The 26525-nt window shown below is 39.3% G+C and overlaps 1 protein-coding gene and 1 pseudogene across 6 annotated transcripts in view; one reads left to right on the top strand and one right to left on the bottom strand.

Moving 5' to 3' along the window:
* The window catches only part of PRTFDC1 (phosphoribosyl transferase domain containing 1), a 95682-nt gene extending 70058 nt beyond the window's left edge, over positions 1-25624 (top strand). For 5 of the 6 annotated variants that reach the window (XM_074324931.1, XM_074324934.1, XM_074324930.1 and 2 more), the window contains 6 exons: positions 1808-1873; positions 17734-17751; positions 19142-19224; positions 19742-19788; positions 23072-23148; positions 24364-25624. In XM_074324931.1, the coding sequence (XP_074181032.1) occupies positions 1808-1873; positions 17734-17751; positions 19142-19224; positions 19742-19788; positions 23072-23148; positions 24364-24411 (339 nt within the window). In that variant the 3' untranslated portion in view covers positions 24412-25624. The remainder of the gene's footprint in view (positions 1-1807; positions 1874-17733; positions 17752-19141; positions 19225-19741; positions 19789-23071; positions 23149-24363) is intronic. The other variant, XM_074324933.1, reaches the window with a different exon arrangement.
* Positions 10461-12775, bottom strand: LOC141568546 (complement decay-accelerating factor pseudogene; annotated as a pseudogene).
* Positions 25625-26525: the final 901 nt, after the last annotated feature.

Genomic DNA, 26525 nt, shown 5'->3' with positions numbered 1-26525 from the left:
CTACTGACATACCTGCTTGTTAATATCTGATTATATATGCCTATACAAAAAACAGCAAAACATCAGGGAATTCTGGATATTCTTTGATTTTTTTTTTTTCCTTATGAGATCAGTTCCCGTAAGAAGAAAATTATTGGTTTTATCTAATGTACTGGGCCACTTTTAAGCATTCTGTCCACTCCTTTGCAGTAAGGAGTAAATGCTTTACCAAGTGGATGTAAAAACATTATAAGGTCATTTTTTTTCCTTCTTAAGCAATAAGGTAAAAAGTCAAAAGCTGCTTCATTGGTAAACCTGTTTATTGGCTTTGGGGCTTTTTTCCCCCTTCCCAGATGACCATTCTATGACAAAGTAACTCTATGTCTAGATCAAGACTCCTAGTTTCAAGTGAGAGAATTCAACTCAAGCCAACCCAAGAAAATTTCTAAGAGAATAAAGTGGCTTACATAGCTGGAAGGTCCAAGGCTGGGTACAGCTTCAGGCATAGCTGGTTTACGTGGGTAAGGCCTGACCCCACCTGATCTGTGTGGAATAAACTCCACCCAGAAAGAGGCAGGGCTTCTTGCCAGAATAAGGGAAGAAAGCGCTGAACTGGCAAAAGCAACAGCTGTCCACAGCAGTAACTGAAGATGTTTCCTGGTTCCACACGTCATACACATAGTGCCGAGATTGTCATCTTCTCCCTTAGGTTATCGTTTGCATCAAGGAGTTGCAACATTACAGCAGTCTTGCTTGATCACAAGCCGAATGCCTGTAGGATATCTGCTTCAGTTCCTTGAATGCATCTCTGTAATGAGGCTAGAAAACAACTTGCCTGCTTTGTTTCCTGTTTTGCCTCCATGTTATTCTATGGTGCCATTCACTAAGTAACGATCTACATTTTATTTTGTGTTTGTGTGTGTAGGGGTGTGTATGTGTGTAGTTGTGTGTGTGTGTGTAGGGTGTGTGTAGGGGATGTGTGTAGGGCGGTGTGTGTGTAGGGTGTGTGTGTGTGTAGGGGTGTGTGTGTGTAGGTGTGTGTGTGTAGGATGTGTGTGTGTGTGTGGGGTGTGTGTGTGTAGGGGTGTGTGTGTGTAGGGGTGTGTGTGTATGTGTCCACATGCGCATGTGCATGATTTAATTAGGACAGGATAATGTACCGTACATAAAAACTATGGAAATGGATGCTTATAACCTCTAATGGGATTTGAGTGAAGTCTCCTAAACAGGGTTCTGGGTCTCATATTCCTGGAACTGCAGAAAGTTCCTGAGGCTTCATCATTCGTGTCTGAAGGTCTAAATGCAGTCATCCTTGATCCTGTTAGAATTGCCCTTGACGTCAGGTGAGGACCTGCCCTGGTAGGGCGTAGGGGAGGCTTCTAACATCTTTGAGAACCACAGTTCCTCACTGCAGAGCTGTGACTGGGGCATGTTGGTGCAGCTGACCAGCACTTGGCCTCCTCCTGGGGCTCCCGTAGCCCTCTCTCCCTCAGGGAGTCCAGGAGTATGACTGTCTTCTCTAATTCTGTCTGCTCAGGAGGGGTTCAGGCACCCATCAGAGTTTTTTGTTCCAAAATTAGGCGTGTTTGTTCTCTCTCCACTCCTTCCATCCGCTGTCCACAGTCTCTCACCCCAGCCATTAGAATGCTTTGTCTCAAGCACCAGAGCAAGAAGGAGAGTGGCTCTTGGTAACCATAGGCAACCATGAACCTGTATTAGCTATTTGTGCTTTATTTGTAAGATGCAATCTAGCCCCTGGCTGGGTAGATGGGAACATGTGCTCTACAGTTTTTCTTGTACAGTAAAATACTGGCTTCTCTGTTTTCAGAATGACCAGTCCATGGGCGAGATGCAGATAATTGGAGGCAACGATCTTTCAACACTGGCTGGAAAGGTTTGTAAATGGAACTCTGCTCGGTTCACACTGATGTCTGATGTCGTGGGGAAATCAGTGACCTTCATTTCAGGTCAGCTCTTGCAATACAGTTCAGACACTGTCCCGGGTTTGCTAATTCATGCAAGTGGATGTGTGAGTCCTGTTAGTGGTTTCTCCTTTATAAAACACTCCTTTTACAGTGCTTCCAGGATGTGATGCAGACCAAATCTTTCGTCTTCCAGCTTCCTTCCAATCTCATTTCAGACAACCTCGTATTACAAAACCCCACTGGCACTCCTGTTCTTTCTTTTCTGCTCACCCTTTCAGGTACCTCCTGAAAAGAAAGCTTTTCCCTTTACTTGTCTGCTTTATGTCTCTCATCTATGCCTTCACCCAGGCCCTTCAGTAACACATTTAAACAGGTTTGTTGAAATGTACAAAATTTGGGGTTAGAATAAAAAGGACTTCGAGACAGCACATTTTTCAGCCCTCTGCCTTTTTCCACCTCATTAAAAAGAATGTAACCCGTTAGATCATGCTGCATACACCGCCAGTTTTAAAATGGAGTTTTAAACATGCCAGTGCTTAATAATCAAGTGAAAAAATTGTTTGGATTCAGACATAAATACATACTTCGGAAAGAAGAGTTGTTTCATAAAGCAGATGGTCTTTGTGGAAATGTGACCTGAAATGCAATTTTTGCTGTGAATGAAAACAACACAGAATCTGTTTTTGTTCAGCTCTACTGACATATCTTGTATTCATTATCCCTGAACAACTTCAGCTCTCTTAAGTAAAATGGCTCAGTCTGTTACACAAGCTCAATCTCTCATATTTGTGGTTGTTATTGTTACGCAATGCCTGGATGGTGAAAAGGAATAGCAACTACATTTAATAAAAAGATGAATAATAACATTAGGGATACTCCCACACCACAAAGACTCTACCTGCAAAATAGCTCACTTCCCTGTACTCCGAAGACAGCATAGTTGCATTCAAGTGTTAGATTGCTATCTAGTAGTAGATTATGTTCCATAGAAATTGGAATTAACTTGATGTTAATGTTTCACTAGCCCACCATTTGATGTTGCTATTACAGTGTATAAAATAACATCCTAGAATGCTAAAATACTCAAAGCAATTTCCAGAGAATCATAACTTTTTAACACTCTTGGAGTGGTATTTAAATAAGTCATTTAATTTATTTTTTTATCTTTTAACTTATCTTTATCTTTATGAAATGTATAATTTTATCAGTATTTGAAAATTGGCACATATAAGTTCAGTATCTCTATAATTACAAATGTATGTATGTGTATGTTTATAGTAACACGTTAACTTATGTGTGTGATATCAGATCACCCAACTTAAATATTACATTTGTATCACTTGGGGAAGTAAACATCATAGGTAAAGCCAGGTTGCAGCCTCTTATATCATCAGTATTCCTGAAGATCAAAAGCTAGCAAGTGATACTGAGCATGGCTCAATATTAAACTCTGTTTTATGTAATTTTTGTATGCAGATGTTAGTTCACTATGAAGTAAAATGTGCAAAATATTGAAGGATTCCTTTCATTTAGGGAAAGATGAGATAAACATAATTTGTTACGTCATTATACCAAGCTAACATTATTACTGTGCTTTTTTCCTCTTAAGATCTGAGATGAAAGATCAGGTAGATAGGTTTATGAATAGCAACTGTATGCTAAGTTAATGCACATTTTAAATTGAGGTAAAATTGACATATAACATTGTATTAGTTTCAGATGTACAAAATAAAGATTCAATAGTTGTATATATGGCGAAGTGATCACCACAATAAGTCTAGTTAACATGATAAGTCGTTTTAGTACTTTGTTGTATGACATTGCCTTACAGGTTTATTACACAAGAGAAATATCACACCTTGTGCTTTTACTATGGAGTCTGTCAAACTGGCAACTCTAAGAATCTCAAATGAATGCCTCCAAGAAAAACCTTGCACACAGACTTGTGGTCCTTCTCTCCTTCCTTCTAACATCATCTTCTATTTCCTTTTAGAGTGATTTCCCTCTAGGATGAGAACTGGCTAGTCCCTTCCTTTAAGAGATAGAGAGGAGGCTGAGGAAAAAGTAGTTTCTTACTGGGGATGGAGTGAGCAGAAGGGGTGAAAGTGCTGTGGCTCAGTATCTCCGCCTATAATTACTGCAAAGACCCCCACCCATGAGAAAGTAGAGCTCATGGACGTTCAGGTAGGAGAGATGGAAAACCAGCCAGCAGTAAGAGCAAGCAGGAGTCAGCTTCAACTTCTGCTCACATGACAAATGAGTCTTCCAAATTACCAGGTGCTGTTTTGTGGTATATTTACACCCTCCCTGTATGTGTAGATGCATTTCTGTATGTGTTTCAATGCATGCCAAGTAGAACCTCTTGGGCTTTGAATGCACTGGGTTAATATTTCTAAGATGCATCAACATAGATTCGCCAGGTTCTCTGTCACAACAGCTTAAGGTTAAAATCCTGCAGTTCAAGGTGTGTAGGCTCACATCATAAGGGAATGCTGAATATGCCAGTGTAAACCACACTCTCTGCCTTCAAATATATCTTGAATCTGCCCACTTTGACCCATGTCCTTGGTAATCACCCAAGTCTAGACCCTTTGCTACTCAAAGTATTGTCTAGGGCAGGGATCAGCAGACTTTCCAGGTAAGGACAGAGTAGTAAGTCTTTTAGATTTTGTGGGCTAGTTGCAACTACTTGATTCTGCCATCATGGCATGAAAACAGCCATAGATAATATGGCAACAAGTGGTATGTTTCAGTAAAACTTTATTTACAGAAATAGGCAGCGGGCCAGATTTGGCTGATGAGCTATAGTTTGCGGATGTTTGGTCTGGGAACCAGGACGGTCAGTACCCCCTGGAAATGTGTTAGAAATGTAGTATCTCAGATCCCATCCCAGATCTTCTGAATTAAGTCTTCCTTTAACAAGATCCCTAGATGATTCCTATGAACATTAAGGTTTGAGAAGCACTGGTCTTCTAGGGAGAGGCCACCACTGTACCTTCTCTGGGTTGCTATGATATGGCCTCACAAGTCTCCCTGACCTTCTGCCTGCACTTAACCTTTGCCACCCTCCAAAGCATTCTCCACAAAGCAGCCAGAGGGATCTTCTTCAAATACGAATTGGATCACATCACTAGCCTACTGAAAACCTTTCAGTGGCCTCTCAACTAGCTTGTCAGATTTCACAACAAAAGAACCAACGAAAAACAGGATGCCAAGTTAAATTTGAATTTCAAATAAACAATGAATAAATTTTTAGTATAATTATGTTTCATGCAATATTTGGAACATACTTACATTAAAAGGTTAATTGTTATTTATCTGAAATTCAATTTTAACTGGGTGTTCAGTATTTTACCTGACAACCCCACTCCTAGTGTTCTGAGATTAGAAGCCAGACTCCTTCTCACAGCCTGTAAGGCCTGTGTTATCTGGCCCTGCCTCTCTCCCAGCAGCATCATACACCACCCTCTCCTCCATGACCACACTGGCTAAGCTCCTTCCTGCCAGGACCTTGGACAAACTGTGGCCTGTACCTGGAATCCATTTCCCAACGATTCCTCAGGTCTCCCTGTATAAGGGAGGCATTCCCTGACTTTCTGTCCAAAATGAGCAAATGCTCTCCCGCTCTATACTCCCCCCATTCCCCACTACTCTCTATATCAGTACCCTGTTTCCGTTGGAGCCCTTTCCACAATTTGCAGTGTGTACTTTGGGGCTAATGTTTTATTGGCCTATTCCCCACCCACCCCCCAAGTATCAGTGTGACGCAGACAGGACCACGTCTGTCTCATTCACCATCCTGTCTCCAGCATGGTGCTCAGTGCCTCATGCATGGCAGGTCACAAGAAGTGTTTGGTGACTGAGTCTGCGCAGGTTCCTCTTAATCTTAGGTGGAAATCAGAAAGCCATTTTCCACTCAGTTTGGGAAAGGGAAGACATGGTGGAAGGAAGGCATAAATAGAAGCCCCCTGGTCACAACAAAGGACACCTCCACCAGCTGGTTTTGTTTAGAGTTGGAGGAGAAAGGTGTTGAATGGAGAGAAGGGAGCATGCTCTTTGTGGAAGAAGGGATTTAGTGTTGCAAGAAATTCAAGGGGGAAAGAGTTGGTGAATGCTACATAGCTGAGGGTGAAGGAGTGTAAAAAAAAAAAAAAAAAGGCTTAACTTTTGGAATTTCTTTTTCCTTAAACAAAGAAAGGAATCAAATGGCCTGCCCTGCTTGCCCCTTCTTTAGCCTGTCAGAGAAAGGCTAACCATTAAGAGTTAAGAGAACTTTAAAAATAAGTTTCAGAATCTTTCAATCATGCAGACCATACACCAGCTGGGAAAAGACTTAAAAGGAAAAAGCAGCCAACAATTAGTGGGTGCTTTTCTAATGGCTGTAGAAGAAAGTCTGAAACTGCAAATAAATGTCTGCATTGGATGAATATCTGCATTGGAAGGGTGGTAGGTCGTCATCTAATCTCTCCCTTCTCATATAGTCATCACATCATTTCCCAATCAATGAATTTACATTGAAGTTACATTCACCATTATATTATTTTTCTGCCATGAACTGTACATATGTTCTCTTTTTAAGTACTCAGTACCCAGAGAAGCACTCCAGGGGTCTTTCCAAATGAGACTCTTTCTTGAATTTAAAGAAATCCAAGAAGGAATGACTCCTTGGGACTGTAATTGTCTTATCTAGAGGAGGGTGCAGTTTTCTTTGGGACCAGTTCTGGGAATAACACAGAAGAGGGAGGAAGAGCAGCATGGAATGAAGGGAGGGGAATAGGAAAGCCAGGGGACAGGAGTGGATAAGTGTGACTGAAGGAAATTCGTCAGCAATAGGGAAATAATAATTTAAAAAACTGAACATGTAAATTGGATTTGGTCTGTAGAATACATTGGATGTCCCAATAAAGAGTTTAACTTGCTCAGAAAAACAAGGAGGAGCCATGAAAGTTGTGTTTTGGGAAAATGAACTGGCAGGAGGGTAGGATTAACAGAGGAGGCAGAGAGACTTCAGGTAGAGAAGCCAGTTAGGAGGCGGTGTGGGGAGAGCCAGCATGAGTTTGTATTTGAACTACATGAGCAAAGCAGGAGTAGAAGAGAAGGGATAAGTTCTCCAAGGAGCAGCGACAGAGTTAAATGGTTAAATGAAGGTAGAAGGGTTAGAAAGAATGTTTTCAAATGTGTTTATAAAAGAACTTTTTAAAACGTGGGAAAACAGCTCACCTGTGTAATTTTCCATGCTGTACGTTGGAGGCATGATAAGCCCCATAACTGTCCTATGTAACTCTTAAACCCTCTAAGGATGAGCAAGTTAAAACATTTGGAAAAGGGAGACTCTAAACAGCCCCCGTGCACCTTTCTCTTTCCTTGCTTCTTTTTTGTTTTTCTCTCTTTCCTTCTTCCTTTCTCTCTTTTTTCTTTCTTTCTATTCTTCTTTCTTTTTTTTTTTTTTTAAAGGGAGAGACGCTCACATGGGAGGCTGGTTGAGTCATGGTTCTAAATAGGTCATTGCTATTGAATAAAGGGAGCCCTCAATGATGAAGTTAAATGGCCTCTCTTTGCTCACAATGTTAAAAGCATTTTACTCGGTGCGTTTAAGCTGTCTGTGCACCATGCTCTCTGGCGGATTTTTTTCAAAGTTGATTTAATCCTGGCACTTCATAACATATGTATATCCATTAAAGCCAGAAGATTCTATTCATGTTCAAGAGAAATCTCTGAAAGGGTGAAATAAAACCAAATGCATGGAAACAAGCTCAAATCTGGCAACGGGAAAACACAGATGTGCAGGTTAAGTACAAGACTTCGGGAGACGTGGCCCCCGCCCCCCAATAAGTTTCTAATCAAATGCCAGAACGAAGCATCGGAACCTGCCAACATTCCCTCCTTGGCTGCCTTAGCTCTTTCATTCCTTTTTATTGCATCTGACTAGGCTGAGAATAATCATGAAAATGCCCACCAACTGACGATTCTGGCAATTTTGTGAATTATCACATAAAATGAAATGCTGAACTACATTCCTTTCTCCATGGGCTTTATACTCACACTCCTTCCTACTCATGCTCAGCATCCGCAATCAGCTTATCCTCACTGCTGCCATCCCTCTGCTTGGTGTGACAGCCACAAAAGGGCACTGCTGGGGATAAGACTGTGGTGTGCTAATCACTTTGCGTTTTAAAAGATTAAAAGTAGGAATAACGAGTTGAAGAAAATCATTTAGATTTGTGTGATTCTTTCCTTCTTTCTTTCCTTCCTTTTTCTTTAGGAAGCTTGATGTGATTACCTTTGATTAGGATCGTACAATAGCAGACGAAGAACACACTTCAGAGATTCCCCATAGAATTTTTGCCTGCAGCCCCCAGGCTGCAGATTTTACTGGCTTCCTGGGAGGAAGTGAGCTAGGTGTGATGAGATGACTAAGACAGAAACTGGCGGACAGCTCAGATTCAGTGATCAGAGTTATCAGATTGGAAGTGTCTAGGAGGCACAGTGTGTTCTGAAGAAATTTCCAAAGCTGCCCACTCAAAAAAAAATGGGAATTTTAGAAGATTTCTTTGCGGCAATTTAAGCAGTAAACGTTAATTATAGCTCAATTAAGGAGGAGTTGTACATCATTAAGGAAAAAGTGGAGGGGATGTATCAAAAGCATAATGAATTAGAGAAAATGAAAGAAATAAGGTCAGAATTATTGATTTGTTCCACAGACATTTCTTGAGCAACTACTATATACCAGTCTCCATGTTATATATTGATTGTTTAAACATGACTTAGTCTTTGTCCCTTAGTTTGTGGAGTTATTCTTAGTACATGAATGAAAATGTAAATAGCTTAGTTCTTTTAGACACTAGTAAAAATGCTTCCGAGTTGAGGTAGTCGCTTTCTCTCTCCTCGTAGGCTACCTCTTGTGTCACATGGCTGAGTCAAGCTTCCAAAGGGACTAAAGGCATTGCTTTTGTTGGAGGTAAGCTTTTCACACAACAGTTAGGCCACTGAAAATCCAGACAGTGGCATATATTACTAATGAAAAACTTTGGAAACATAGTGTGATGTTAAGTAAAGGAAAATAAGTCTATATGTAATGACCACTCTATATAACTCATTAAAGAACTCTAGATTTCTCTACAGTTCCCTTTTAATAGCAGTCGGTTTGTCTGTACCAGTATTCCCTGCCCATCATTCATGAGCCCACCAAATAATTTTACTTTTTAAGTAACTCAGAGAGTTATTTGTATTGTTACAGATATTATCAATCCATTTCTTTCTTTCTTTTTTTTTTTTTTGTAATGAATTATTTCATTTAGGGAAAATAAATTTTTCTTTACATATCTTCTTGAACTTTTCTTGTTATACATGTAAAACCAGTGTGTTCATGGATGTAAATTAATATAAGTAATCTCAATATTACAAAAGAATAAGATTTATAATTTAGGATCAATTCAGAAATATAGAATATTTTCTTATGTTAATATTATAGTATCTCTGGATACTTTTAAAGACATTAAGTTAATAAAAAGACACCTTCCATTCTTTCACCCTTTTACAGGACTGTTTTGCAAAAAAAAAAAAAAAAAAAAAAAAAAGGATTATCCTAAAAACAAAATTAAAATTGTAGCTAACACATCTTACAATTAAGGGGCTAAGTCCTAGTTAATTGTCTGTGCTTGTGTGACAAAGAAAGAATTATTCCTTCTTTCTATATTTCTCCATTGCCATCAACTAACCCACGAAATTCAACACTCTGGGTCATTAGCATGTTTTTCATTTAAAATATTTTGTCAACACTTTCGGACTCATGTTAATAGAATTAGAGAATATAAAAATGCCTTCGAGTCAACAAAGATTATTTTATGATGTGGTTCATCTCTCTTTGGCAATTTTGCTTAGAAAAGACTAGACCATATCTTTTTTGTTTGTTTTCAATATCTAATTAATGTTTTTAATTTTTATTTCCTTTGTAAGTAAAAATAGCATTACATATCTAGTGGAAAAAAGTTACTTGTTCCTTTTCTTCAGGCTCACCTTTTAAGCATGAACAAATCTCTACACTTTCCTACACTTTTAGGAAAGGAATCACGCTCAGTCTTGAGAGTTGTTCTATTTCCCAGAGGGTTAGGAGTGTTGAGAATATGATTCCAGGACAGATTCGTTTCTCCTCACTTCACTGATACTCCTACGCACCTTAAAAGACAATGATTATATACAAAACAAAAAGCACTACTGCATATATTGTGTCCACGCCTCCAGAAATTTATAAGGAACTAGAAATATTCTGTGTACTTGTGTACGCTTTCTTCTTGTCTCTTTGGCTAAGTCAGCTAGCCAGTGATTGTTAGCATCATAGCAAAACTGTCAATGTTGTAAAGGCGTGTCCAGATGCAATGATGCCGACCCCTGCCGGAAGGGTTCCTGAATGAAAAGATGTGGATCTTGCATAAAAAAAAGGCGTGGTTGCCCTGGGAACGGCTCAAATCTGTGTTGCTATAATATGAGCAAAGGTCAATCTTTGTGTTGTGTGGAGACCCTTAGTCACTGGGTCATGTACAGCAGTGAACTTTTGTGTTACTGTGACTTGTGTAGCAGAAGTGTTTGCCATGATGAGAGTCTGGGATGCTGGTGGGTCTCTGTCACTAAAACATTTGATGCATGGGATGTTTTGGCTATTGTGGCTGAAGCATTTGCTGTGATAGTTTTCTGAGGAGTTGTTGAGGCTTCTGTAGCTGCAACATGTACAGTGGTGGGTTTCTGAGGAATTAGTGAAGGCTTTCTGGCTGGAATATTTACTGTGGTGGTTTCTGAGAAGCTGACGGGGCTTCTGTAACTGGGATATTTACTGTGGTGGTTTTCTGAGGAGTTGGTATAGCTTTTGTAACAGGAGCATTTACTGTGATGGGCTTCTGAGGAGTTGATAGGGCTTCGGTACCTGGACTATTTTATTGTGGTAGCTTTCTGAGAAGTTGGTGTGACCTTGGAAATTTGAGAACTTTCCTTGCATTCTGGCAATAGATCACTCCAATCAACAGTTTTTCCCACGAGAATACACTAACTAGAAGTTCTACCAACTTATTTGTACCCTGTATTACATGAGAAGAAGGGGGATGCGCCAAATAATATGTCAGTTGTTATATTAACATGACCATTTATTATTTCTTCAGGATCCGGACATGATTTTTTTTTCCCCACAAAATTCATCTGGTTTGGACCACATAAAATTCTGAAGGCAAGTTAGTTTTCCTGATAGAGAATGATCCCTTTTGTAGCCCATATGGCACTCATACTCTACAGTGGAACCCACTGGGAAATAATTCTGTTATTTATAAGGCTGTTTGAGAGATGCAAAGAGTAGCCTGGTTGGAACGTCACAGCTATGATTACAGAATTCTGCAGTCTGTGACCACTCATTGTCCTTAAAACAGATCACTGTGTCTGGCTTGCCAGGAACTTTTACAAAGCCCTTATTACATTTGTACATTACTGTGCTTCGTTCAGGAAAACTAGTACAACCTTCCAAAGCTGGCTGGGCATTCGGTACACCTTGGGGGGGAAGGCTGCAGTCACTCCTCGCAGCCTGTGGACACAGCAGCAGCAGCAACACGCTCAGCCCACCGAGGAGGCGCAACACTGCAGGGGCGCCTCGCCGTGTGGGACACATAGTGCAGGGGGACAGGGACCCCACCCCGAGACTCAGTGGCCTCCGCCACAAAACCAAGTGGGCTCCAGCAAGGAGCTATAAGTTGCAGCACCTTATCAACCCATTTCTTAATACTCCAAAACCCACTGAGAAATACAGTTAAACTATACTTAACCAATACTTTTCTCATACTAATCCTTCCAAGAAAGAAGAGCTTGCCTAAAAAAAATAACACACTGGAAGATGATAGGAAAAACAATTAGGACTTCTAAGAAAAGAATAAACAAGCTCTAAAAGGTAATATAATGATAGTACACTGTAATTATATTATCTTTAGTGGGGGGGGGATGTAAGCAGTATAAGATACAGTTGTAACAAAGTAACTGCATTGGGCAATGGGGAAAGGAAGTGGAATAGTATAAAAGAACTAAATCCTTATCTATTATATAATATAGTAAATAGATAATGTCTTAAATTATTAAATTGAGAAACAGAAACACAGAAAAAGAGACTATTATGAATTAAAAGAGAATTAAAAATCCAATGTGTGGTCTTATATTGGACAAACCAGCTACAAAGGCTATTTTAAGGACAATTGGAGAAATTTAAATATGTGCTAAGTTTTATATCATATTTAGAAATTGTCAGAAATCCAAGATGGTGGAGTAGATAAGCACTGTGCCTGCTTCCTTCCATGGACACATCAAAAGTACAATTAAATTACAGAACAATAAACCTAAAGAATCATCTCAAGTCTAGCTGAACAGAAATTTTATAACTAAGGATATAAAAAAGAAACCACGTCGAGACTGGTAGGAGGGGCAGAGACAGGAAACAGGCTGGCCCAAACCTCCATGTGGCAGCTGTGAATCAGGGTGGTTAACGGAACTTACTGCCTGGAGGAGGGAGGGACCTCAGCCCCACATCAGGCTCCCCAGCCTGCAGGACTGGTGCTGGAAAGAGGAACCCCAACAACATCTGGCTGTGAAAAACAGGATTCCTACTGTCTGAGTGGGACAGAAGCCTAGGGGAAACGCATCCTCTTAAGGGGCCCGCACACAGACTCACTCTCAGACACTCATCCTGGGCTCCAGCAGAGGGACAGTGACTCGGGGGGAGTCAGAGGCATACGGAGAGGGCAAACTGAGGTGTGTGGCTATGGGGCCAGGGCTGAAGGACAGTTGCCATTTTTCCTGTGAGGGGGCTTCCTTCCATGCAGCCAACAGGCAGACGCCATCTTTCCTGTGTTGAGCCCACACCCACAGGCCAAAGCTGAATCTGATTGGGCTGGTGAGCTCCACTGCTCCACCCTGCTGACTCACTGCGACCCCCTTCTCTCAACCAACTTGAGGATCAATGGAGGCACTTTCTTGGTGAGAAGCTAGTCCCACCCGCACTATGTGTACACTCTTCCTTGGTAAACTATTGGAATCCTTGGGCCCCACACAGGCAATGACTGGCCTCGATGTTCTCTGAGATGTTTTCCAAGTAGCTCCAGTCTCAACACTGATACCAGAATCTACATTAATTGGCAACCACAAGTCTTCCCACTCTAGTGACTCCCTGAGACCCTACCTCACCCAACTTGTGTGCCATGAAGCTCTATCAGTGACTGAATCTTAAGGTAGCCAGCAGGTGACAGCAGGCCTAAGGGTGTCCTGGCTTTTTGTGGAGCAACCCTAGGCCTGGTACTGGTGGCAGACGTCCTTAATTCACAGCGTGGCCTCACCCATATGCCTCTAGGTTTAGCACAGGCAGCAAACAACTGCAGATCACTTTGTAGCTCCTACCAGGTAGTTGCCTGGGCCTGCACCAGAGCCCCTCCTAAGAGGCCCCAAAACTAACACACTTGGAGGTTGGCTTCAGAGCACTGCCCAATTAGCCGCACAAGCAGCACACCCAAAGAGTCATCTCAACAGGTAACAGAGCCCACTGGGGTGAATCCCACTCAGTGGGGTAAGTCCCCCACACAACAGTTCATGAGCTGTGGACGTGGTTAAACCTCACAGCCAATCACCCTGAGGGTCAATCCCACCCATTGACCTGCCAATAGCAATCATGGCTCAACTAGGCGGACACACAAAGCCCAATCAAGGGACACTCCTGGAACACCTGGAGGAGATGGTGCCAGGGCCCCACAGGACATATGGCCACCTGATGGGTGACATAGCAGATCTACCTAATACATAGAAACAAACGCAGAGAGGCAGCCAAAATGAGGAAACAAAGAAATACGTCCCATATGAAAGAACAGGAGAAAACTCCAGAAAAAAAACTAAGCAAACTGGAGGCAAGCAACCTACCAGAGAGAGTTCAAAACAATGGTTATAAGGATGCTCAAGAAACTTAGTGAGAACTTCAACAAAGAGATAGCAAGCATAAAAAAAGGACATAGGAACCATTTTAAAAAAACCAGTCAGAAGTGAAGAATACAATAACTGAAATGAAGAATGCATTAGAAGGAATCACTAGAAACTGGATGAAGCAAAGGATCAAATCAGCGATTTGGAAGACAAAGTAGCAGAAAACACCCAATCAGAATAGCAAAAAGAAAAAGAATCCAAAAAAATATGAGGATAGTTTAAGAGACCTCTGGGACAACATCAAGTGTAACAACATTCGCATCATAGGGGTACCAGAAGGAGAAGAGAGAAAGCAAGGGATTGAGAACCAATTTGAGGAAATAATGACTGAAAGCTTTCCTAACCTGGAGAAGGAAATAGACATGCAAGCCCAGGAAGTGCAGAGAGTCCCCCAAAAAATGAACCCAAAGAGGCCAACACCAAGACACATCATAATTAGAATGGCAAAGGTTAAAAACAAAGAGAGAGTCCTAAAAGCAGCAAGAGAAAGGCAACTAGTAATTTATAAGGGAGCTCCCATAAGACTGTCAGCTGATTTCTCAACAGAAATTTTGCAGGCAAGAAGGGAGTGGCAGGAAATATTCAACATGATGAAAAGCAAGGATCTAGAAGCAAGATTACTCTATCCAGCAAGGCTATCATTTAAAACCAAAGGGCAGATAAGGAGTTTTCCAGACAAGATAAATTTAAAGGATTTCATCACTACCAAACCAGTGTTACAAGGAATGTTAGAGGGACTTTTTTAAGATGGAGGGAAAAAGATCAAAATTCTGAATAATAAAATGGCAATAGCTACATTATCTATCAACAATTACTTTCAATGTAAATGGATTAAATACTCCACTCAAAAGACATAGGAGGGCTGAATTAAAAAAAAATAAGAAAGCAAGGCCTTTACATATGCTGCCTACAACAGACTCACTTCAGATCAAAAGACACACACAGATGGAAAGTAAAGGGAAGGAAGATGATATTTCATAAAAACAGAAATTAAAAAAAAAAAGCTGGAATAGTAATATTTATACCAGACAAAATAGACCTTAACACAAAAGCTATAAGAAGAGACAAAGAAGAAGCCGATAATCCCACTTCTGGGTATTTATCTGAAGAAACCCAAAACACCACTTCAAAGGGACTTGTGCATCCATATGTTCATTGCTGCATTGTTAACAATGGCCAAGATGCAGAGGCAGTCTGTCAATGGATGAATGGATAAAGAGGAGATGATACCTATATATACAGTGGAATATTGCTTGACCATGGAAGAGAATGGGTTGTTGCCATCTGTGGTGGCATAGATGGACCTGGAGAGTATTGTGCTGAGTGGAGTGTAAGACAGAGAAAGACAGATGCAATGTGATTTCGCTTATATGTGGAATCTAAAGAACAAAATAAACACAAAAAACAGAAACAAACTCATAGATACAGAGAACATTTTGATGGTAGCTGGGTGGGATGGGAGGTAGTGTGTGAGGGTGAAAAAAGGGGAAGGGATTAAGAAGTATAAATTGGTTGTTACAAAGTAGTTATTGGGATGTAGGGTATAGCATAAGGAATATAATCAATTATATGACAGTAACTATGTATAGTGCCAGGTGGGTATTCGACTAGTCAGAGGAATCTTTTCTTAAATTATGTAAATGTCTAACCACTCTGCTGTACACCGGAAATTAATATAAAATAATATTGAATGTTCACTGTAATTGAAAAAATTAAAATGGGCGGAAAAGGTGAGGGGGAGTAAGAGGTCCAAATTTCCATGTACAAAACATGTGAATGTAATACACAACACCGGGAATATAGTCAATAATAATATTATGATAGCATGGTATGTAGTCAGATGGTTGCTGGACTTATCATGGTGATCACTTCTTCAGGTATATAAATGTTGAAAGCTATGGTATACCCCTGAAATTAATATAATAATGTATGTTAGCTGTATTTTTAATAAAGATATTTTTAAAAAGAAATTGTGATTTTATTAAATGTGACAATATTTAGCTATGCATAATAAAGAATATCGCGATGACCTTTATTTTAAAGTACATAAACATCGTAAAATACTTTAAACAGACAGACATCAACATTTAGAAAATAGACTTTTCTATTTGATTTTTAACTTTTGTATGCATTACGTGGATTTTTAAGTGTGTTTAAGTAATTTTGACAATATATATCTGGATTTGTACACATCCGTGTCCCACTTCTTAGCCACCACTTCATCTTATAGTTGAAGATAATCTTCTCAAAGATGACTCTTTTGTTTTGCAAGGTTCTGAACTTTCAAAAAAAAAGATTTAATTACAATCAGTGCACTTAATTAGGCAAAAATGCAGACTAACAGTTTAGAAAGGTTTTTCATTGTCAGACTGAAACAAAAAGAGATCCTAAACCAGGAGATTAAATTTACCAATTATTTTCCCAGTATTCTCTTTTGTTAATAGGCATGGTTGGTCACTCTCTGTCAAACCAGAAATGCGCATCCTAACTAAATGTTATGGGTTCATGGTTAAGATCATAGCAAATCTGGTTAGAATACCAAGGAGAGTCCTCTGTCATTGTGATTCCTAGGGTAGAGAGGATACTGGGAGCATGAATTACCTCAAAAGTGGACAAAATAATCTTACATTTTAATGGTAAAATTAAGATTTTCAGGGAATTTAATGACGAAATAAAATACCATACCTGAGAGAAAAACACTTCCTGAAAGAATTCTACCTCAGAATTCATTTGACACATAAAGTAATATGGTGCAAATTTAACAGACTTTTTGGTTGGTTGATTAACATTTTTATTCCTTAAATCTCATTTGCAGTAGATATAAGTAAGATACCTAAGGTGCAAGCCTTAATGTAATTTTTTTAAAGTATTATATGAATCATAGGGATAAATGAAAGGTCATCTAAAGAAAGGCACCATTACACTGAGGAACTATCCACACCATTTAGTTAATTGGAATGGCATATTAACACAGTCATATTTTAATTTGGTGGGACAGTATTGACATGTAACTACTAATCCATTTAATTGGTTGATTTTAACTCATTAATAAGTGTAATCAGTTATTATTCCTTCATTCAACAAATAATTATGGAGCATCTATCTACAGGTATTTATGCTGGGGACTGAGAATACGTAGTAAGCTAAACAAACATGATTCCCACCCTCATGGATTTTATAGTCTAGTGGGGAAGACGGGTATCAAACAAGAAATTAAAATGAAACATAATCAGTGTTCTTAGGGGAGAAGTCGATGAATGTATTGAGAGTACATAGCAATGAATCTCACCAGGTCACTAAAATTAAAAACCAGGCACCTCACAGCCCTCTCCCTAGCCCACCCCCTTCCTCGGGGTTGAAAATTCAAAAGTAAGTACAGAATCCCCAGTGATTTTGGTGGCTACTCAGGATTAGCTCTGTCACAGCTGAGTATGGGATCCCTCTACTGTGCATTGTCTCCATTAACAATGCAGTTTATGTCAGCTTTGCTTCCCTGGTAAAAGGCATAGTAAGCTTTGTATCTCAAAGAATGCGGGGTGGGGCACTGGCAAGAATTGTGGAGGTGGGGTCACTTTATGAGTAGTTCCTCAGACAGGTAACAGAGTCTAAGATAAGCCTGCTCCTAACCCGAATAAAGATATTAATATTGTAACACCAAGTAATCCCAGAGAGACCGTAGAAATGAGTCAGGAACACCGAGATTGTCTCCAAGCATTTGGGTTAGATAGAGTGGGGCGGTCCAGCTAAGCAAATTGTGAAATTCTAACTGTAAGCAAAATGTGTGTTTATCTTGTGAGCCAGATTTGCATCATATTCTAAATAACTGGTGTTTGTTTTTCAGAATGTCCTCATTGTTGAGGTAAGCCGACTTTTCCTAATCCATATTTGAAAGTTGAAAGAATCTAATGGTGAGTTTTAAAATATAGAACTTGTCATTGAATTGGCCAGGGATTTATTGGATTCCTATTGGCTGTCCAGATTTGTTGACTAGGAGCCAGCTAGAATCTCGGACTTGAAATAACCAAGAAAAAAAGCTTTGCAAGTTGTGTGGTACTTTGTCATTTTTTATATCTAGTTTCACACTGTCTAAATTTGTTCTTATGCCTATTTGTGAATCAGACATTTTTAAAGAAAAGGAAACGAGCCCTGAGAACCCAATTTATTTAATAGAAAAGCCAAGGTTAGAACTCTCTTCGCCTTTAAGTGAGTGTTCTTGCTAATAACCTCTAATGACTTTGATCATTTCTACCTTCAGCATCCAAATAAAAAATACAGTCAATTTTAGAATGGCATTCCAAAGGAAAGCTATGATTTAATTTAATTGTTTTTTGTGTTTTTAAAAAAGAAAGAACAAAAGGGAGGGAACAGGGAGCGGGAGAAGGAGGAAGGGAGGACAAAAAAACAGACTTTATGGCAGCAGTGGACTAATATAGCAAATGTCCATGTTTCCTTCAAGAGCACACCTGGCTTATCAGATGGCAAAAATTCAAGGGAGCCTGTTTTCAAGCTTTTGTTACACAATTGCCTGTGTGTGCCATATGTATCTGCAGTTCTGGCTGAGACATAACCCGTGAAGTAGACCCTCTAGCTAAATGAATTGCCCAACCCTGGTTAAATTCAGACCTCTTGTTCTGACAATCAGCTCCTGACAGCTGATTTCTGTCCCAAGGACAATAAATTTGTGCTGCCCATTCTACTCTAATTGCTCAGCAGCTCATCAGCGGACATGAGCCTCAGCTTATTGCAGCCTCGTACCCTCAGAATTCAAGGGCTGTCACCAGCTGCCGTCCAGACACATCTCACTTCCCAGGCTTAGAGTCCCCTCTTGAATGGGGAGGGCAAGGGGAAGGTGTTTATCCATTCAGTGTATTCAGATGTACATCCCATGTCCATGAAAATTCATGCGTCCTGTATTGTATTACATAACCTCGGGGCCAAATTTAGTCCTTGAATATGCGTGCACGAGTCCAAATGTACTCAATGAGGAGCCCCACATGCTCTCCAAAGGCCGAATTTAGCCTTTTAACACAGCTCAAGGATTCGAGGAAATACCAATATATTCTCCCAAGCCCAGAAGGAAGCACCTGTCTAAAAAATATAACCAACTCTGCCTCCTCCTTTCACTCCAATTCAATGGCAATTCTAATTACGATGCATTATTAATAAGGAATATAATTACCTGTCTGGATGAAAAATCTATTATGCTGCCCAAATGCATTTGGTTGAATTTGTCTGTCCTCTTTGCAAAGGATGTTGTTGGAACAGGGAGGACCATGAAAGCGCTGCTCAGTCGCTTAGAGAAATACAAGCCCAACATGATTAAGGTGGCCAGGTGAGTAGGACAATCACATCATCATTGTTTCTGTCTTTTCAAACCTGTCCAAGAGGGCTGCTAACACAGGGTGCTGTTTTCAAAGAGTGCAGTCTACCCCAAACCAGCGACCTTTTGCTCTGGAGTGTTATGGTTTGACCACACTGAACAAATAGCCGGTTTGACCACACTGAACAAATATCCGATTTGACAGCTTGCCTGAGAGAGAGGAAAGGGAAGAGGACGTGTTTTGCGGTGGCTCAGTCCCTCCTTGCTGTGCCTCTAGCTGTTTCCAGGAGCAGCTGGCTGGGTCGTGGTGCCAGTGCCCTTCACTCCACCCCCCTTTATCCAGAATCACTGCGGTGGTGCCGCAGTAGCAGAAGCATGAGTTAGAGGGCTGTGATCATGCCCCACCTGCTCAAGGAGAAAAGAACACATTTTAAATACATATTTTAATGATGTTTGATTCTATTTGCAATTCACAGAGATTTTATTTGGATCACTAAAGTTTTTTGTTTTGTTTTGTTTTTAACGGTAGTTTGTTGGTGAAGAGAACACCTAGAAGTGATGGCTTTAGACCTGACTGTAAGTGTTTCTGGTTTCTGTTCGTTGATGGGTTGGTTGGTTGGCTATGGTGGTTTATGTTTAAGAAATTCTTATTTTATGGCATTCTATGTGAAATGGGAGATGTATAAGACTGGTAGTCCCACAAATTCCCTATGGTCTCCCCAGCCTTGCCAGTGAGAATAGAACTCTTTACAACAAGGGGCTTAATTCTAATTTACATCTTTCAGAGGAACTCGATTGTGTGCATGGACATTTTGATTTTTATGTTTTTCATAGCCCTTTACCTCCAAAGAACTCAGCTAATAAGTTTTAGGGGGTGGAGGGAGACTTGATCTTGCTGGACTGACTCGGATACACAGGAATCCTGCCATGACCACTGTCCCCTTAGGGGGATTCTCATATACCATCTCTGGAACAACCAGACAGTGCACAATGCTGACCTTCAGTGAGCCTAACTTTTAGCACACAGAAAGGGAAATCTGAAACATCTCCCTACCACCTCCAAACAAAAGTTTAGTATCACAGAGAATTAAATGTACGGTATATGGAATGTTGTCAATAATATTGTAATAACTTTGATGACAGGAAATAACTAGACTTACTGTGGTGATCATGGGTGGGGTGTGGGAGATGAGGGTAAGGGGGATCGAATATATGGTGATGGAAGGAGAACTGACTCTGGGTGATGAACACACAATGGGATTTATAGATGATGTAATACAGAATTGTACACCTGAAATCTATGTAATTTTACTAACAATTGTCACCCCAATAAATTTAATAAAATAAAATTAAGAAAAGAAAAAATTACTATTTTACCAAAAAAAAAAAAAAAGCATTAAATCACTATGTTGCACACCTGAAGCTAATATAATAGTGTATGTCAACTATAATTCTATAAAAAATTAAAATAAAATATAACTTCACAGACACACAAAAAATAACACAGAGAATTAGCAGATCAAGTATCTCTAGATACTATCTTCACACTTGACTTCAGACATGTGTTCTGAAAGACTTTCCTCCTCTAGGGCAAAAAGGATAAACAAGCAGCTTGATTATTTATTATTATAACACTGGAGGTGATTTTTTTTTTCACTTGCATAGGCAGACTTCAGCTTGATTTTTATAACTTCCATTTGCTCTAAAGCCTCCGAGATAATTTGGCTACAGTTCTCATCAGCAAGCTGAACAAACATTACAGCAAGAGAAGCATGCTATGGATGGGTAATGTGCCAGTGACATTTAGCCAGTGACTCTATTCTAAAAACAAGTTTCATTCCTACTCTGGATGTATTCAATGTAGGCAGTGTCAGTTCTGGGCAGATAGACGTATTCGTGTATTCCTGTCCTTTTACTGGCTTGGGGAATATATTCTGGATGTAGTTAAGCTTGGACAGGTTAATAAACAGAAATCTTCTAAGGAAATAATGTAAGATACTATACAGAAAAGGTTTTAACTGAAATTGAAAGGTACTCACTTCAGCTGCATCCAACTAATTACAAATTTCTTGTCGCTCATAGCAACAACATTAATAAAGTAGTAACAGTAAACACTAGTAAGAGGTTGTGATGTGCCCGACACTATTCCAAGAGCTACACAGAGATTGACACATGTAATCCTCTCAACATTGCTCTTATTGTTATGCCCACTTTACAGATGAGGAAATTGAACACAGCAAGGTTAAATCGCCTGCCAAGGTCATATAGCTATAGGTGTAAGTCAGTATTGAACCCAACCAGTCTGGTTCCAATCACTGCTCTTCTGGCTGCGCTATATCTGTAAGTAACATCTGCAATTGCAAATATCAGTGTAGGAATTGCACCCCTTTATCAGCGAGAGATAGATCCCCCTGATTCTTGACAGTTCTCCAGTCCTACTCATCCAACAATGCCCTTCTTTTATTCCATGAAAGCTCTGAAGATTTAGCTTTCTGAACTAGCTTTTCCCAGTTTGAGTTGCCATGCCTAGTCTCAAGTTTGATTGCTCACTGTAAAGTCATTATCGTTACAACCGGGGTTCCCTGGGGGTTACTAATATTCTTTTAGCCAGCTCAGAATCTCTGTTTCTTCTTTCTCCCTGGATTTCTGAGACTTTGTGCTTTTTGTTTCTTTCTCCTGTTTGATTCTTTCCTATATACTCGACACCTTTTATATGCTCAATGACAATCTTTTCTTCTGCTTGTGCATCTCCTCTTTGATTATTTTTCTCAAGAACCTACAGTTTGAAAGGACCAAAGGGGCTTTCTAACAGTGACACATAATGCAATCCCCTAGAAAATAAGTCCCTCACCTCTAGCACTTTCTGTGAGCAGGAACCAGTTGGTTTCTCCATGTGAAAGCATCTTTGGTCATAGGGATCAAAATGGCGGTGAGCAGTCACCATGGAGGTAACTTCTTCTGTGCTGTAAGTCCACTGGCTGCACCAAAGTACAGTTTTGTAAAAGTAAGCAAGAACATCTCTCATCTGCAATACTGTATAAACAAACATAGATTCCAAAAAACTTGATTTTGGAAAACCACTGGACCATAAGCACATTTATTCTGTTTTAAGACCTCCAAAGAAGGAGAGCTACTGTCTGTTCCTTAAGGATCCTTTTCAATAAATGTCATCTTTTCAATACATTCTTCCTTTGCTTAACCTAAGTACTTCATACTGCATTTAAATTCATTTACTCTCCTTCTGCCCTTAACAGAGATAAAACACGCATTAGTGTCATCTGCGTTGTGGACTCCAAGACTAGCATGGAAAAACACTTAGCATTCTCTTCCTCAAGCTGAACAATCTCATTTCCTTTCATCTTGTCTCCCAAGTTTTGCTTTGCAGCCCTTATCTGGCTGAGGACACAGAGTACAGTGGGAGGATCACCTCCTAGTCGCAACAGCCTATGCATCTACCTGTCCACATACTGCAGTATTGTAATAATACCTTCTGCACTTTGGGCTTTCCAGAGTATTTCCTTTGGCATTGTGTCTTTGGCTACAGCTTGCTTTGGAACGACAGGGCTACATGACTAGCTCATGCATACTTCTTGTTACCCACTGGGCTGCCCAAGCCCTTCCTCAGCTCTGGATACCAGGGGTACAGTCATTCTTCATTGTATATCTGCTTGTTTGTCTTGTCTCCCTTAGTACTTCACTCTGGTCCAGGTCCCTACTGGGCTCATCCTATGTGTTGCTCATCACTTTTCTCACTTGCTTCTGCCTAAATAAAAAGTCCTCACTGTTGAAGTGCCAACAATAGCATTTATACTTATCTAAATTTTTTTTTTTTTTTTTTTTTTTACCCCTCTCTCCTCAGATGCTGGATTTGAGATTCCGAACTTATTTGTGGTGGGTTATGCCTTAGATTACAATGAATACTTCAGAGATCTGAATGTAAGTCTTGCGTGCAAATCTCTACCTTCCTTTCCTTAAACAGTTTTATCAGTTTAAAAAATATTGAAATAGTAGTAACGATGGCTGCCATTTCCTGATTATCTTTTATGTCAGTAATATTCTGGGCACTTTGCATGCATAATCTCAATTCATTTCCTCCTGTATCCCACAAGATAGGAATTAGGGTGATAGAAGCCATTATGATTATCTCTATTTTATACTAAAGAAATAAGGAAGCTAAAAGCAGAACTATGGCTTGATGTTGATTTTTCTCCAAGTCACTGACTATGCCCACCCATCCATAGTAATACTCAACATCCTATAACTTGTTTTGTGTCTGTGCTTGAAATCTAGCAGGTGCCAATTACAGTGGCATGCAGCAGCTCATAACTGTTCCCAATTTGGGAGCAATGGTTTAATATCTCTCTCTCTCTCTCTCTCTCCTAAGAATTAGAAACTTAACCCAAAAGTCACAGAGGCCAAGGGATTTTTGGGCTTAAGCCATGGGCTAAGGTCCAGAGCTACCCCTGTTCCTGCTTTCCAGTTGCTTCTTGCTCAGCCTTTCCTTTGTTTCTATTAGCTACCCTAGTATCCTACCAATAAAACCCCCTTTTTTACTTACATTATTAGCCTGACTCCATTTCTGTTTATTGCAATCAAAGTATTCCTGATACATTTCTTGCTACCCAAAAAGGGTCAAATAAGAGTCAATATTATTTTTTTATGGCTCTTTCTCCATTCAGCCTAGAGATTGTAATTTTACCAGTAAGAGATTTCTATCTCCACTCTTACTAACCAATACTGCTCCCTCAGCATTTCTGGTTGTCATAGACCCAGAGAGCTAAATTCAGAAAAGGGCTCAAAACTAAAACAACAAAGAAATTTTTGTCAAGCATTTGAATGGGTCTCTTTAGATTTTACATAAACACACGCACACTCAAATACACACATGTATTTTTAAATGAACAGTAACCAATTACCAGATGACATTCTGTTATTACTGCACAAAGTTTTCTGCATCTCATGTTAAGAAACTGATGCATATTGTAATAACTATGTATGGTGTCAGATGGGTATTAGACTTATCAGGTGATCACTTTGTAAGTTGTATAAATGTCTAATCACTATGTTGTACACCTGAAAGAAATGTAATATTGTATGTCAACTGAAATTGAAAAAGAATTAATTGAAACAATTAATCCTTTATTGTTTCAGCACATATGTGTGATCAATGAACATGGAAAAGAAAAGTATCGAGTCTAAAGAATGAAATTCTTCCCATCGAATCTCCAGATAACATCATGACTTACGACTGCACTCAGGAAGCCAGCATGTAAAGTTTGTCTCCCCGGGCGTCTTCACTCAGCAGGACAGGAAAGAAAAAAAATGTTTTAATGAGAGAGCTTTCTTTTTTGAGATTATAACATAAAGAGTATCAAAGGTTCTCAAGGAAAAGAAAGCAAGACTTTTATTTGACTTGTTCCAAATTAAACACTCCACCTTGTGACTAAGAGTTCTATCTACCTTCACACTGCTGAGCCACACCTTCTTTTGTGTCGATACAGTCATTGTGCTTGATTGCTGTACCCCCACCTAGTTACTCAAATATTTCGCACTTAATTTTTTTTTATATATGTATATACTCTATTTTGGTAACATTTCACAGTCTTAAGTACCTGGAAGCCTTTGAAATTGAGCTCTGAATCCATATACTGGGAACTAGAGTTCCATACTAAAACAGGAGAGGAAGGACAATTTAATATAAATTTCTGTTTGCGCTTTTCTGACAGGCCATTATTATCTGCTTTGACAAAGCCCTTCTGAACCGCAGCATACAATGAATGTTAATGATGTTATGAAATGAGGCTTTGCTCAGTGCTCTTGAGTGGAGCTTCCGGTATGTAATAACGGTATGTCATGTATGCATGGATGTATTCAACTGTGCTTAATACTCTGAATTTTAATTAGAAAAAATACAATGGCAGCAAGGCCCTGCTTTCTAAGTGGCATCCTTTTATTCATGTGGGACATGAGCAAATGGCAGAATTTGGGGGGAGGGGCAAGTGTTTTCAATGCTCAAATCTAAGCAAGTTTAAATTTTTCCTCTTATTTGCACCAAAGGAAAAAACACTATTATGTATTATCCTAAACAGGAACACAGAGGTTGAATTATTTTTTAAGTGGCCTTCTGAGACTGAGCACACAATCCAAGGCACTACAGAAAAAAAGCATACATAAGAAAGTTTTTTCTGAATAACGTTTTTTCCCTTTTCCCTGTTTTATGAGATGTTTTCTAATTTATGGAGATTTTAATTGAAAATAAACTTGAGTGCCAATTGAGCTGTTTTTTCTCACTTCCTAAAAGGAGCAAATGCAAAATAAATAATTAAGCAGTCTTTGTTTGGTTCTGAACCATATGCAGCCTATTGTTATCAGGTTCTAGCTTCCTTTAAACTAATAAAGAATAAGAAACCTTGTTATGTTTCATAACTGCTTACTGTTTTTCTTCTGCCTTCATATTTTTTATATTCTTTCAGCCATTAAAATGTGTGGGAGCTGGTAGCTTAAATATACTACTGCATATATCTTCCCTGTGGCTTTATTTTTGTTAACCTGGAAAAAATCCAATATATGCACCAGTGTAAGCAAACGATTAAGACAGGCTTGATCTGCTGCTTTTTTTTCCTCCTTAAACTTGCTTGTAAGCACAAGGAATTTTTAGTTGTAAAAGAAGATTTTCCTGCATATTTTTGTTCCATCCAGAGAAGAAAATAAACCACACCCAGATATCCCAAGGGGGAAATAGGCAAAGGGAATTCCTTTTAGCTTTGTTCTGTAGAGGAACCAGTATCCAAGTTATACATTGATCATTCTAACTGGCATATTTCTTGAACTATCAAAATTAACATTCTAAGCACAATTTTTCATTTTGCCACATTTATATCAGAGGACACATTTGAAAATAATTCAGACACATTTGATTTTAAATATAAAATTATAAAGCATGTATTATTGACATATTTTCTTTAATATGTATTTTAGTAACCATGAGTGTAATTTCTGAGGACTTTATGTTTATTCAAATTAAAAAAGAAATTTATCTATTAGGTTGGTGCAAAAGTAATTGCGGTTTTTGCAATTATTTTTAACCTTTTAAACCGCAATTACTTTTGCACCAACCTAATACTTCACAAGATTTTAGGAAGGACTTGCACTAATGAATGTTAACAAAGAAAAATCCATTAAATACATAAGAAGTTTAATTATTCCTGTAATTTTTTCCTATCAGGTAACATTTTGACAGTGATATTCAGGAATGTCATCTTGGGAAAAATAGTATTTCCTTTTCTCTCGCAAAACTCTAGTCTATTTAATCC

This window comes from Rhinolophus sinicus, linkage group LG02 (genome assembly GCF_036562045.2).
Source record: "Rhinolophus sinicus isolate RSC01 linkage group LG02, ASM3656204v1, whole genome shotgun sequence".
In the NCBI taxonomy this organism is placed as follows: Eukaryota; Metazoa; Chordata; class Mammalia; order Chiroptera; family Rhinolophidae; genus Rhinolophus; species Rhinolophus sinicus.
This window is presented reverse-complemented; position numbering and strand designations above follow the sequence as displayed.